At 41.4% G+C, this 13,022-nt stretch overlaps 1 protein-coding gene across 1 annotated transcript; it reads right to left on the bottom strand.

Moving 5' to 3' along the window:
- Positions 1–253: 253 nt before the first annotated feature.
- On the bottom strand, positions 254–5,907 carry LOC141780424 (prostaglandin E2 receptor EP1 subtype-like). Its single transcript, XM_074655639.1, has 3 exons — positions 5,745–5,907; positions 3,320–4,215; positions 254–1,312 (listed from the first exon to the last, which is right to left on the bottom strand). Exons 2-3 carry the CDS (start codon positions 4,166–4,168, stop codon positions 1,034–1,036), a joined length of 1,128 nt encoding a protein of 375 aa, XP_074511740.1. The 5' UTR covers positions 4,169–4,215; positions 5,745–5,907; the 3' UTR covers positions 254–1,033.
- Positions 5,908–13,022: the final 7,115 nt, after the last annotated feature.

Genomic DNA, 13,022 nt, shown 5'->3' with positions numbered 1-13,022 from the left:
GCGCCCCAAATGAGGGGAGAAAAAAATATATATAACTTTTACTATTTTTTACTGATAATATTTTACTACTATTATTTCAAAATATTACCAAAAAAGTCCACAACAACATAACATTTGGAAAAATAAAATTTTTCTTTTAAGTGTGATCTGCATAATCTCAAAGACATACAGCTGTGCAATTTCCTTGTGAGTGTATGAACACAATGATTGGTGGATACAATTTTTACAAAGCGACATCAATTATGGACCAAGATGAAACATCAACAGATAAGCATTTATTATCAAATCTTACATTCCCCTTTGTTGACAATATCACATTCAATTAGCTTTTTTTGCATCTTCACTTCAATCCCCCAGACACTCGGGGGGTAAAATACTGTAGACACATTTACAGACACACGATAACAGACACACATTCACATTCATGTCACAGCACAACATTTGGACACACACATGGTGTTCTTCACATCTTCAAACTGAGGTAACACCACACAGCCTTTTCTTTGGCTCCCTCGTGTGAGCATTTAAAGAAGTCATTGACTTTTACATTGTGTCAGAGAACAAAATGAGACCTTTGAGTTGAGATGTTGTTTTTTTTTATGAATAGATACAGTCTTCACTTCAGCAAAAAGTTAACACATTATACTCCAACCGACAACATCTTTTTTTTTATTTACATCTGCTCTCGTAGAGGACAGACTGCCATGCGAACATTAGCAGTTTATAATTCAGTTTGTAGTCTAACACTGGCTCATACAACAACCCAAGAGGTTATCATTAGCTGGTCAGTGATATTTCAAATCTTCCACTTTTTAACCACTTTGGATCCCAATACATATACTTCATACACATAAACCAGGGGTGTCATTCCCACCAGCCAAGAGAGACAGCTCTTTTCATTGGGACCTTTTAACACTGAGTTTAAGTCCATGATGGACTGCTGGGCTCAGTGGTGATCCCGCTGGCAAGAAACAGGGCATCCCTAAAAGATAGTGATAGATGCCACGTCCCTTTTCTTCCTCCATAAGTCCATTTAAATCTTATTATTAACACTTTTTTTCTCCGAGGTGTGAAAAGAGCTGACCTCAGAGCGAACAGAGCGGAACGTGCTCCCCTTGAAGCTGGCCTGTCTTTTGGTGATGCGGTAGATTTTCCTGAGGACGGCGCGTCGCAGCAGGATGTAGACCCACGGGTCCAGGATCTGGTTGCAGGTTGCCATCCTGACACCTGTTATCATCAGCCCCCTGTAAGTCTCTCTGTCATTGCCCAGGAAGCCACTGTAGGACTGTGTGGCTGACATCAGTCCAAAGACCTAAAGAAAAATTAGACAAGTTTAGCTCATCTTGTACCATCTAATAACCCCTTAAACCTCGCTCATCATTCATTGCAAGCTCATACAGTGCAGCCTAACGTTGTTCAAACTCACAGAAGTTTTTTTTTAATTTGGTGGAGATGCTAAATTTTCAAAAAGATGTTAAGGTGTAATGTTAAGGCAAGGCAACGAACTCTTCTCAATGTTAATACTGTCATATATCTGCCAGTACTCATTAATGTGAATCAAAGCTGCAGTTGGTAACCTTGAGCAAATATGATAATAAGTTATTTTTTATAAATCTGTCACTATATCCTGACAGAAGTGCATGAGACAGGTTATCTGTGGGGAAAAAATCAGGTTCATCTGCCTCCTCCTTGTGCTCCTAATGGCATTTGAATTCAAAGTGTCCGAAGGAAAACAACCAATCAGAACCGAGCAGTTTCTGGGTAGCTGTTTGCGAAACTCGCGAACTCCGATCAAACGGTCAAACTAGGCAGCGCCGATCAAATATGAATTAATAATCTGTGACTGTAATGCCTATTTTTGCACACCGGTCGGAGAAAACTTTCTCTCATTTTACAGACCCGATAGCGATACCTGAGTTATGGGTATTGGCCGAGTACCGAGTACTGATCCAATACCAGTGTTTAATTAATAAGCTGTATGCCTCACTGTGTGGAAGTGACTGGTATCATTCTGTTATGTGTAAGGCAACATCAGGCTTGACTTAAACATTGCTTTACTAACTTTGTAAAACAAAATGTAACAAATAAATACAGAGATGTAAATTTACTGAATTGTTATTAATTATTAAAGTAATAAATCGTGCACCAGCAACTTGGTAATTTTTCTTTTTAATTAACAGGAATTACAATTCAAGTGTTAAACTTACACATGAATTCAAATTCCAGTATATTATATATATCTTGGTGCATCCCTAATATTTTGCTCGGAGTTCAAGAGTTTCGTGGCCAGTGATTGACAGCTGCATTAGAGACAGCTCGGCTCTGATTGGTTGTTTTCCTCCGGTCTGTGAAATCTTGCAAATGCCATTAGGAGCACCCGAGGACAAAGAAGAACATGATTTTTTTTTCACAGATTATCTGTGTCATGCACTATTGTCAGGATATAGTGACAGTTTTATTAAATAATATTTTACCATATTTGCTCAAAGTTACCAACTGCAGCTTTACATATGCTATACAGGAATAGAAAGGGTGTATGTTAAGGGGATTTAAACTATTGTTTGACAGTATTTAAGAAAATTACATTTCAGCTGCAACAGGAATGTTAAGGCAAGGCAACAAACTTTTCTGTGTTAAAGGTCACATATTATGCTCATTTTCAGGTTCATACTTGTATTTTGTGTTTCTACTAGAACATGTGTACATGCTGTAATGTTAAAAAAAAAATTAATTTTCCTCATACCGTCCGCCTGAATATACCTGTATTTTCCCTTTGTCTGAAACGCTCCGTTTTAGTGCATTTTGACAGAATTGCAACAGATTTGTGTTGCTAGGCAACAGCTCGGGTCCATGTGTACTTCCTGTCAGCTGATGACATTCACACACACTGCAACCAGGAATAAACTGGGACACATTTAGAATGTTTTTACGTTTAAAATTGTGTCAAAGGTCTGAATATTGTATATTTGTGACATCACAAATGGGCAGAAATCCTGACAGCTTGTTTCAAATGCAGAGTTTCTGAATATGGGCTGTGTGTATTTCCCTGTGGATTGAGTGTTTCGATACTTTCACAGTATTTATATAGGACTTAAGCCTGCTTTATAATAGGGACCTTTAATACTGTCATGAACAAAGATCTGTTAGTGCTCATTAATGTGAATTACAGATCATTTCCTGATAGACTGGAATGACTACATTTTTGAAAACAGTGGTGCTACTCAGTTGGAATGACCGTAAAATTCAAAACTTCCTGTTTCTTGCTGTTCTCAACAGCTTGCTGTGTAGTGATGCAAAGTAGTAAACTGTCCATTCTCACCAGCAGAGGGCTCCAGCAGATGCAGGAGGTGACCATGATGCCCACCAGCTGGACCACCATCTCAGTGTCGTGGGACCCGGCTGAGCGGTGGCGGGAGCAGGACCTTTTCTTTAGCCGGGCCCTCACCAGCGTGATCCCGCTGATGGTGTTGCACACGAAGGCCGAGGCCAGGGAGCTCAAAGCCAGTCCAGAAAACAGCATGACGAAGACCAGATCTGTCGTTTTGGTGCCCTCCATCACCCTGATAAAGCACCACGTCCCCGGGTACTGGTACGTGTAGGCACCCAGGCTGAAGAAGGGCAGAAGGGCCACACATAAAGCCAGCAGCCAGATCAGGGCCAGCGCCATCTTTGTCCGTGCTGTGGTCACCAGGCGAGCGTGCAGCAGAGGCCTGGTGACGCCCAGGCAGCGCTCGGCGGCCATGGCGCAGCCCAGGAAGAGAGGGCAAAGGCCAAAGAACACCATGCAACCTCCCAGAAACAAACAAGACGCGTCCGGGTTAGCGGGATCGCCTCGAACGGCATCAGCTGTGTCTGCTCTGTATATGCTCAGTACGAGAGCTCCGGGGATAACATGCCCGACCAGATCTGTCGCCACCAGGGAGCTGGCGAAGAGCAGGAAAGTGGCCTTTGACCGCCGCCGGAAGCGGTTGTAAGCCTTGGCGAGGATGATGAGGGCCACCACGTTGAAGAGGATGCCCAGAGTCATGGTGAGGCCAGCGGACATGGGGTTCTTCGGTGGACGGGTGGCATTATTTGCTACTACGGCCTCCTGCACCACGGGGGTGTGGTTGCAGAAGGGGAGGGAGGCGATAATGCCTGAGGAGTTGTAGCGCTGCATGGCCAGCATCACCGCCGGGCTCCGGGCCTGATGGGGTTCCTCTGGTTGAGAAGATACTGAAAAGAAAAACAAGAACGTTGAAACTCATAAAAACCTCTCCCTTTAATGCCCCCCTTTCACACCCTAATAATTTTCACACAGTCCCTAACAGGTTTTCAAATATTATATCAACATCACACCGGGGGATCACTTCAAATAAGGCATTTCATTACTGTCGTCTCTGCGGGCAAGCAAAGCTCCTCAGAGCAACGTGACTCAACTTTAAAACGCAACAAATTAGTTGTCAGCCCTCTCTGAGAGCCTCATTTTTCTCTTTATGAGGCAACAGGGGAAGTCTGAACAAGTTCTGACAGTTTTTGTTTACACTGAAAACTCCTGCGCACATTCCTTTAAACGTGCTGTTACCATAAAGCAGCAGTATTGTCACTGTACGTTAAATCATTACATCCATACTGCACGCAGCTAAGAACAAGTCATACATGCAAACATGCAAGATTTACATACAGACGGTTGTGCATAATGATAGGTGAAACATATTCCTCAATATACTGTATATTATTTAGCTCCGTGGTTCTCAACCAGGGGTCGGAGGGAGTTTAAGGGGGTCCCCAGGAAAATGGTGAATTGTTTGTTTTCACTATTTTATTCACTATATTAGTGAGCCCAATGTGAGTAGGAGTCATAACAGTGACTATTCTGATCATAGGTTTCACTTCCTCCACGGTTATAGTTGTCAAATATAGAATCCTGGTCTTAATCATATCTAACAACTAACATATTTTCAGAGGTCCCTGAAGCAAAATCTTATCAAATGTGGGTCCGTGACATAATGTGTATCAATTTAGGGTACCTTGACACAAAAAAGGTTGAGGACCACTAATATAGCTAGAACTGTTTTCTTTCAAAGTGATTATATATGCGATTGTGTTTAATGTTTTCCTTTTCTTTGTATGCATTTTATTTATTTTTTCTTTAACCAAACATGATTTTCATTGCCTTTTTTATTTTCTTAATTTTTTCATTCTAATCTCTATTTTTACTCACATGGTTTTTATTATGTGGAACATGTATTTTATTTGCTTACATGCTGTGCTTTATCTTATTTTATTTGTATTTTATTCAGTTTTGTCGTAATTCTGTAATTATATAATTTCTTAAAATGCAAAAAAATACTATGTCTGTGCCTACCTACTATAAAATGTATTAATATATTGTTACAAACATAATAAATAGAAACTTCATGAAAATGACAAAAAAAAAGCACATAATGATGATAATACATCATGATACACACATAATAATGACAGCCAAACATTTCCTCTGTAGTCCCATACAGTTTAAAGAAACATTTCACTCCATTTTTGATTTGAGGGCGTTTCATTTCTTTTTCTGTTAAATGTTTTTATGATTTAAAGTGGACGTTCTCCACTTAGTTTCAATAAATCCAAACTGTAAATGTTACAGTAAAATTTGAGTATTTTTTTGACTTAACATTAACACAGTAAAACAAACTGAACTTGGAATGAAAGAAAGAAAGCCTCAGGGCATACTATTAAGTCCTTTACATTAAAGATATGTAACCTACCGTTGAAATAATAAATCCATGGAGATGATCAGGATCACTCTGATCTTGACAATTACTCATAACTGAAGATAAACTTCCAATAAATTAATCCAGGCTGTTCTTGATATCCTCTCGTGCTGTTCCAAAGTCAGCAGACTTCTTCACCTGAAGTGTTTCCTCATTCTGAGACCAAGTAGTAACTCTGCTCTCAGAACAGGCAGCCTCTCTGTAACATTGCACAATCATGTCCTCTGTCACTCCAACTGCTGCTGGCTGCTTTTATACGCCGGAGCTGCACCACGCTCACACTGCCTCTGGGTGTCTCAGTCGGTCAGTAACCTCCTCCCAGCAGAGACAGGATGAATGAGCCACTATACTGTATATCTAATGTTTAAAATCCAGCTGACTCACTCCTAACTCCACCTCACCAAACAATTATGAGATGATGGGGCTTAAATATTAAGCCTATAACGGCAACAACCTGTAGGATTGTAGACCTGCCTGAGGCTGCAGGAAAAAGCTCCTTTCAAGTCAATTTTACAAGCAGTGATGTAGTTCCTAACTAAAATAAGCATGACCTCAGATCACAGCAGCTTAAACAAAAATTAGTGTTCGTTTTATACTGATTAATGCCAGATTAGACTCCTGCGTTACATACTCGCTCTTACTGCTTGTCCCTTGTTTGCTCATTCTACAGATATTAAAACACTCCCCTGCTCTACTGAGCCTCATCTGAACAACCTCAACATCCCTGTGGTCAGCTCACCAATGCAAACCAGCTGTGCTCCTGGCTCTACAAACACAGCTGTGACTGCAAATGGTTTCCTAGTTCTCCAAAAGACTGGTCAGACCGTTGCTGGGGACGTTAGGATGTAATGCTCCAGGCAGGCCTCACCTCAGTGAGGGAAAAATCCCAGTATTTATTTGTGATAGGCTCGCAGAATGAATATGCAAACATCTAACCCTCTGAGACCCACGTTTTTGTCTTTTTTTAGGGGGGTGTAGGGGGTCTCTAGGGGGAGGTAGCAGGTCAACAGTAGATCACATCACATGGAAGTGGTGTACATCATCTGAAAGCTCGTGTACTACTGTCAGGATATAGTGACAGTTTTATAAAAATAACTTTCTTTAATCATATTTGCTCCAATTCAACCTATGGCAGCATTAAGTATTAAGAAGTATACATATGATGTCCATTCCCATGTTCTATTATGTCTCATAAGTTGTTGTAGCAAATTTTGGGTTGATACCATTTGTTACACAGATTTGGTGCTAAATTTAACAACTTCACCACTTGAGAATTGAAAAAAAATACCACATTAAAGGTGCTACTGATAACATTGATAACATTCAGCCACTACATGTCGCATTCTCCCGCCCCAGTTTCATTGCATTTACTTCACAACAAGTTGTTGCCAGACACTTATCGTCAATCTCAGCCATTTAATCTGTTTTTTTTCCACACAAACTGATGACCAAGAGATACCACGTGATACCAAAGTCATTTTACCATTGGTTCACAAGGAGAAGTGGGAACCAAACGTCAGATATCCTCCACAGAAATAAACATAACATTCATTTCGGACCCTCCAAAATTTTTTAAATGATTATATCACAATCATGATAATTTTTTTCGGGAAATGTCATACTTTTATTCAGCACCTTTCTCTGTGGATGTTTTTTTTTTTGTTTCTCTAAATACTTAAAAATGTTATCAATAAGACCTTTAAGACACCAAGACCTTGAGGAACACTATAGAAAAAGCTATGCTGTTATTTGGTATCAAAAACCTTTGACATCTTGAGATTTCTGCAAGAATTGCATTTTTTGGCGATTGGACAGCGAGCACTTCTGTTCTGGAAACTGCTAAGTGCATGGTTTATACCCAAAACTGCATGTGATTGTCATAAAGTGGGCGTTTCTATAAAGGGGAGACTCGTGGGTACCCATAGAACCCATTTTCGTTCACGTATCTTAAGGTCAAAGGTCAAGGGGACCCCTTTGAAAATGTCCATTGGTACCAATGGATTCCTTAGGTTTTCTAGTTTCATACCAGTACCTTCACTCTAGCTCTAAAACTGAACCTGCTACAGCCTCTGAAAGACAGTAAAGTCGACCCTGTGGGTCTCAGAGGTTAAAGGTTGCAGTGTCAAATGATGAAAAGAATCTGGAGCATCTCAGGTCCCCATCATCACCAGTCAGGTGTATCTTTGCACTCATCTGAAATTCCTCCTCCAGCGAGAGGCCACCTTCTTTCACTGTCGTCTTATTATGTCAAAACAGTAGAAGGACCCTGCTGTAAAATGATGTGCTAATGTACACAATACAGCTCTTTGTTCATATTCTCTGCAGCTGTGTCGAAAAATGTCCTTTTGAGGCGAGGACTGGAACATGTGTGCATGTCCTCTGTACATTTTAATAGATAGTTGTTTTAATAATGTGTTTCATAAGCACATAGTCTGAATTTGTCTGTGCATGTCTGCATGTTCATGCAGGTATGTGAGGTCTACCAAAGACTCAGACAGCATGCTATTAGAGACAGGTGCAGCTGTATTTGTTGGGGTTAATGTCAGTCTGTTGCGCTATAAAACCTGGAGCCGGGCTGTGATTAACACTTGTGATGGCTAAACGCAAGAAGAACTCACCATGAATGCAAATGAGACGACACAGGAGAGCGATCTACTGAGAGGCCGGGCCATTACGATCAGGAAGCAGGAAGCAAAGCTGCTCTGAAAAAGAGCAAAACAAAACAGGGAGGTTTGCTTATCATGGGCCATTTTATATTAACACAGGAGCTAAACATTGTTTCTTTTCTTTGGTAGAGACACAAAAAGCTGTCACAAGTCTGCAACAACAGATGTGCTCATGTTGTCGTTATGGCTAAAAGAGTTTTCCTGCTAACTCACTATATTTATAGTAAAAATCTGTTACCACAAAAGGAGTTCATTTCAGGTTGGATGAAAAAATAGGTAGTTTCCGTAAAAATGCAAACCAATGGCTTTAAATGAAAGTAAAAGGTCAATCGATTAAAATATTTAATCGCAATTAATCGCAAAATAATCCTTAAAGGGAGATTGTCAAGTATTTAATACTCTTATCAACATGGGAGTGGACAAATATGCTGCTTTATGCAAATGTATGTATATATTTATTATTGGAAATCATTTAACAACACAAAACAATGACAAATATTGTCCTGAAACCCTCACAGGTACTGCATTTAGCGTAAAAATATGCTCAAATCATAACATGGCAAACTCAAACCCTACAGACAACAACAGCTGTCAGTGTGTCAGTGTGCTGACTTGACTATGACTTGCCCCAAACTGCATGTGATTATCATAAAGTGGGCATGTCTGTAAAGGGGAGACTCATGGGTACCCATAGAACCCATTTTCATTCACATATCTTGAGGTCAGAGGTCAAAGGACCCCTTTGAAAATGACCATGACAGTTTTGTTTGGAGCATTATTTAGCCTTCTTTTCGACAAACTACTATGACATAGTTGGTACCAATGGATTCATTTTTTTTCTAGTTTCATGTGATGTATCTTCACTCTAGCTTTAAAACTGAACCCGCTACAACCTCCGAAAGATCGATTGCGTTAATGCATTAAAGAAATGAGTGGCATTAAAAGGAATTTGAGTAAACATGTTATTATCGCGTTAATTTTGACAGCCCTGGAAAAAACTGTTTTGGAAAGGGTTTTATAACGTCTGATTCACTTGACTTTGAAGAACGTTTCCCTCCTCTGTGTGTGCCATGTTGACATAATCATGGAAAGATCACCAGCTCACAGAATTAAAGTGTCCTTTTGAGATGTTCAGACTTTTCTGCTGTATCTTAACTCCACATGGATGCTATTTACTTGTGCAGCCATGTTAATTGCATATTTTTATTTGCACCAAAGGGACACACCATAAAACAGAGAAACCACACGGCCAAAACAGCTGTAAATAAAGTCTTACGAGTGGTTTGGTGTTGTATACTGCACACTGGACCACAACGTAGGACATCAATTCAACAATAACCTGACTGAGAGGCCTCAGACACAAGTAGCACCACCTTGTCCCGGGTTGTGTTTTGGACTGTGAATGCTTCACTTCATTACACAGGAATCTGCTGGCTGGATGGTAACGGACCCAGTAAAAACACCCGGAGTTTTACAGAAACACCAGGCTTGCAGGAAAAGCTGTGTCTTCCTGACAGCCATTGTTCTGTTCGCTAAATTTCCAAATTGACTGCATTATACTGTTTGTCTCGACTCTTTTTGTGACACCTTCCTCGGCGTCACAGCCTCATATAATCCACAGCAGCAGATGAACACGGCAGCTTGGTCAGACACGGTTAGCTGCAGTTTGTTTGTCGTTTCTGTAAAAAAAAAAAAAAAAACAGCCACGAAAAATTCCAGGATTTATTTGTTGAAAACCTCATAATTACCAGGCTTTTAGTCCAGACATTTTTGTATAATTATGCACGTCATGCTCGTTGGTTTTTACATTCAATTGTTCACTGTCTCAGGGAAAGAGCATTTTGATAAAGTAGTTGCTAGTCTTCATAATGAGTTGACTCTGGCATCTTCGTCTCAAACTATCTATCTTTATAGGCAAAGCTGGATTTGTGTGACATTTTTAAGACTTGGGTGTCTCAGAAAAAACATCTTGTTTTTAGATTTGGATGGGGATACTTTATGTAAAGCAGGGCTTACAAGTAATGTATCCAAATAACACTGCCACCCCTCCTGCTTACACAGTCATGAGACAAAGAGACAAAGACTCACCCTCCCTCGACTGACCAGAAGAAGTGAAAGTATGTTTGTCCTTCCCGGCAGTGGGATTGCGGGGTCTCATTGAAAGAAGAGATATTTTACAGTAGGGAGATTTATGTTTCTGAGGAACATTGCTAAGCAGATAAAAAGAGATGTAAGTCTGAAGAACCAATGTGATTTGCCAAACGGTCATTTAACTGGAACTGGTGCCTATTCATTTTTTTAAATATCCCTTCTCTTGAATTTTGGCCTTTTTTGGTAGGCTACTCCAACAGTGAATATCAGGCTGATAACAAAAGTAAACTTCCATGCTTCCAGTTAACTTTAGTTTTGTGGCAAATATGTTTTTTTTTGGGGTGAGGGGGGCAATCTATCTAATGAATTGCAATTTTCTGCTTTAAGGTGACTAAAACAAAATACTAGTAAAAATCTCTGTGGGATAATAAGGGGGAAATTAGTGGAGGGAGGAGGGGGGCTGGATCGTATGTTTTTTTTTTTGTTTTTTTTAAAAGCAAGACCCTCCGCATCATTATTAATATTTTCTATTTTCAGAGCTAGCGTCGTGGGGCTGGTTAGCAGAAGCTAGCCGATTGGCTCAGAGAATCGACAGACAACACAGCGGAGATTTCCACACTGTTACTTTATTCTACAGTACTTAAAGGTGCTAAATGCAAGATTGCATTTCAATTGGCTCCGCACAGCTCTCAACATAGCTAACGGTGTTAACAGTGAGAACAACGGCATCACTGCTGACAGGGCTAACAGTGTTAACCTGGGTGGGAACCAGAGGGTGGTGCTACGCTTCCGCACCGGCGCCATCGATCAGGACGGCGTTATCAGCTGATCGTGCAGATCAGTGATCGTGAGCCATCCAGTGGGGCACGCTCATATGCAAGACCATGAACTAAAAACACACGAGGCCAACCCTGTTATGCCAACAAATCACAGAAAAGCTCCGATTACAACACACAAAGAGGGAGAGCGACTTTATTCTCTGCTCAGGTAGACATTACTCCTCTATATCTTTACATAGACAACAGTTGTTTGCTGCAATATTAATGCTCTGGATATCGTAAAAAGAACCTTTAACATCGACCATACAATGCCAGGTTTCCACGGCCTATATTCACATGAGCAGTAGACCATAGACAGCATAACCTGCATCAACTCGTTACAAAAGTTCTCTCTAGTGGATGTTGGTTGGAGTACTATAGCGGCAACATGTGCTCTCTACTCTACATCACAACAAAACAAAAGGAGGCACCACCTTGTAGCACTATTTGGCATTGCAGTAATACCACAACTAAAGCTATTAACCTCAAGTTAAACCACAATATCTTTGGAACAATAATAATAGCCACCAATGCACACATTGGAGGTGAAATGGGAAATGGCCAGATTAATGCAAACATAACAAAATGTTGAATATTCCAGCTCCTCTTATCCATTTTTGAATAGATAGATAGCAGATAGCAGAGGGGAGGAGAATGCTGCGTGAAAAAGGTGGGCAATGGCAGGCTTATACCCACAGTCTACATCCAGTGAGTCAGACTAGTGTTTGTGTAACTACCATATCAAAAAGGGGCTAAAATAAATATAAATTCAGAATAAAAAAACATTTTAACCACCAAAACCTACACCCCTTCACCCTGCAAGTTCTCTCAGAAAAGTCAAACTATCTTAATGATTTATTGGTTTGATCCTGAAATAATCTTTCACTGGATTCCTGCAGACCTAGGCCGAAGGTCGATGATCGATTTTGTAATCGTATCATCTGATCTGAGGCCGCATGTTTTGGACACTCGGGTGAAGAGAGGGGCGGAGCTGTCAACTGATCACCATCTGGTGGTGAGTTGGGTCAGAGGGTGGGGGAAGACTCTGGACAGACCTGGTAAGCCCAAACGCGTAGTGAGGGTGAACTGGGAACGTCTGGAGGAGGCCCCTGTCCGAGAGATCTTCAACTCACACCTCCGGCGGAGCTTTTCTGGCATCCCTGTGGAGGTTGGGGGCATTGAACCCGAGTGGACGATGTTCAAAGCTTCCATTGCTGAAGCTGCGGCGGTGAGCTGTGGTTTTAAGGTCTTAGGTGCCTCAAGGGGCGGCAACCCTCGAACACCGTGGTGGACACCGGTGGTCAGGGAAGCCGTCCGACTGAAGAAGGAGGCCTTCCGGGATATGTTATCTCGGAGGTCTCCGGAGGCAGTTGCAGGGTACCGACGGGCCTGAAGAGCAGCAGCCACTGCCGTGACGGAGGCAAAGCAGCGGGTGTGGGAGGAGTTCGGAGCAGCCATGGAGAAGGACTTTCGGTCGGCACCAAAGTGCTTCTGGAAAACCATCCGGCACCTTAGGAGGGGGAAACGGGGAACCATCCAAGCTGTGTACAGTAAGGATGGGACACTGTTGACCTCAACTGAGGAGGTAATCGGGCGGTGGAAGGAGCACTTTGAGGAACTTCTGAATCCGACCAATACGCCCTCTATGGTAGAGGCAGAGCTGGAAGCTGATGGGGGACCATCATCAATTACCCTGG

This window comes from Sebastes fasciatus, chromosome 13 (assembly GCF_043250625.1).
Source record: "Sebastes fasciatus isolate fSebFas1 chromosome 13, fSebFas1.pri, whole genome shotgun sequence".
Classification (NCBI taxonomy): domain Eukaryota; kingdom Metazoa; phylum Chordata; class Actinopteri; order Perciformes; family Sebastidae; genus Sebastes; species Sebastes fasciatus.
The sequence above is the reverse complement of the archived record's forward strand: the minus strand, read 5'-3'. Positions and strand labels throughout refer to the sequence as shown.

Excerpts from the sequence above, each read along its gene's own strand:
- LOC141780424 (XM_074655639.1), bottom strand. The coding sequence starts at position 4,168 with ATGCTGGCCATGCAGCGCTACAACTCCTCAGGCATTATCGCCTCCCTC. Across the intron at positions 1,313-3,319 it reads TCTGCTGGAGCCCTCTGCTG|GTCTTTGGACTGATGTCAGC; the intron begins GTGAGAATGGAC and ends ATTTTTCTTTAG.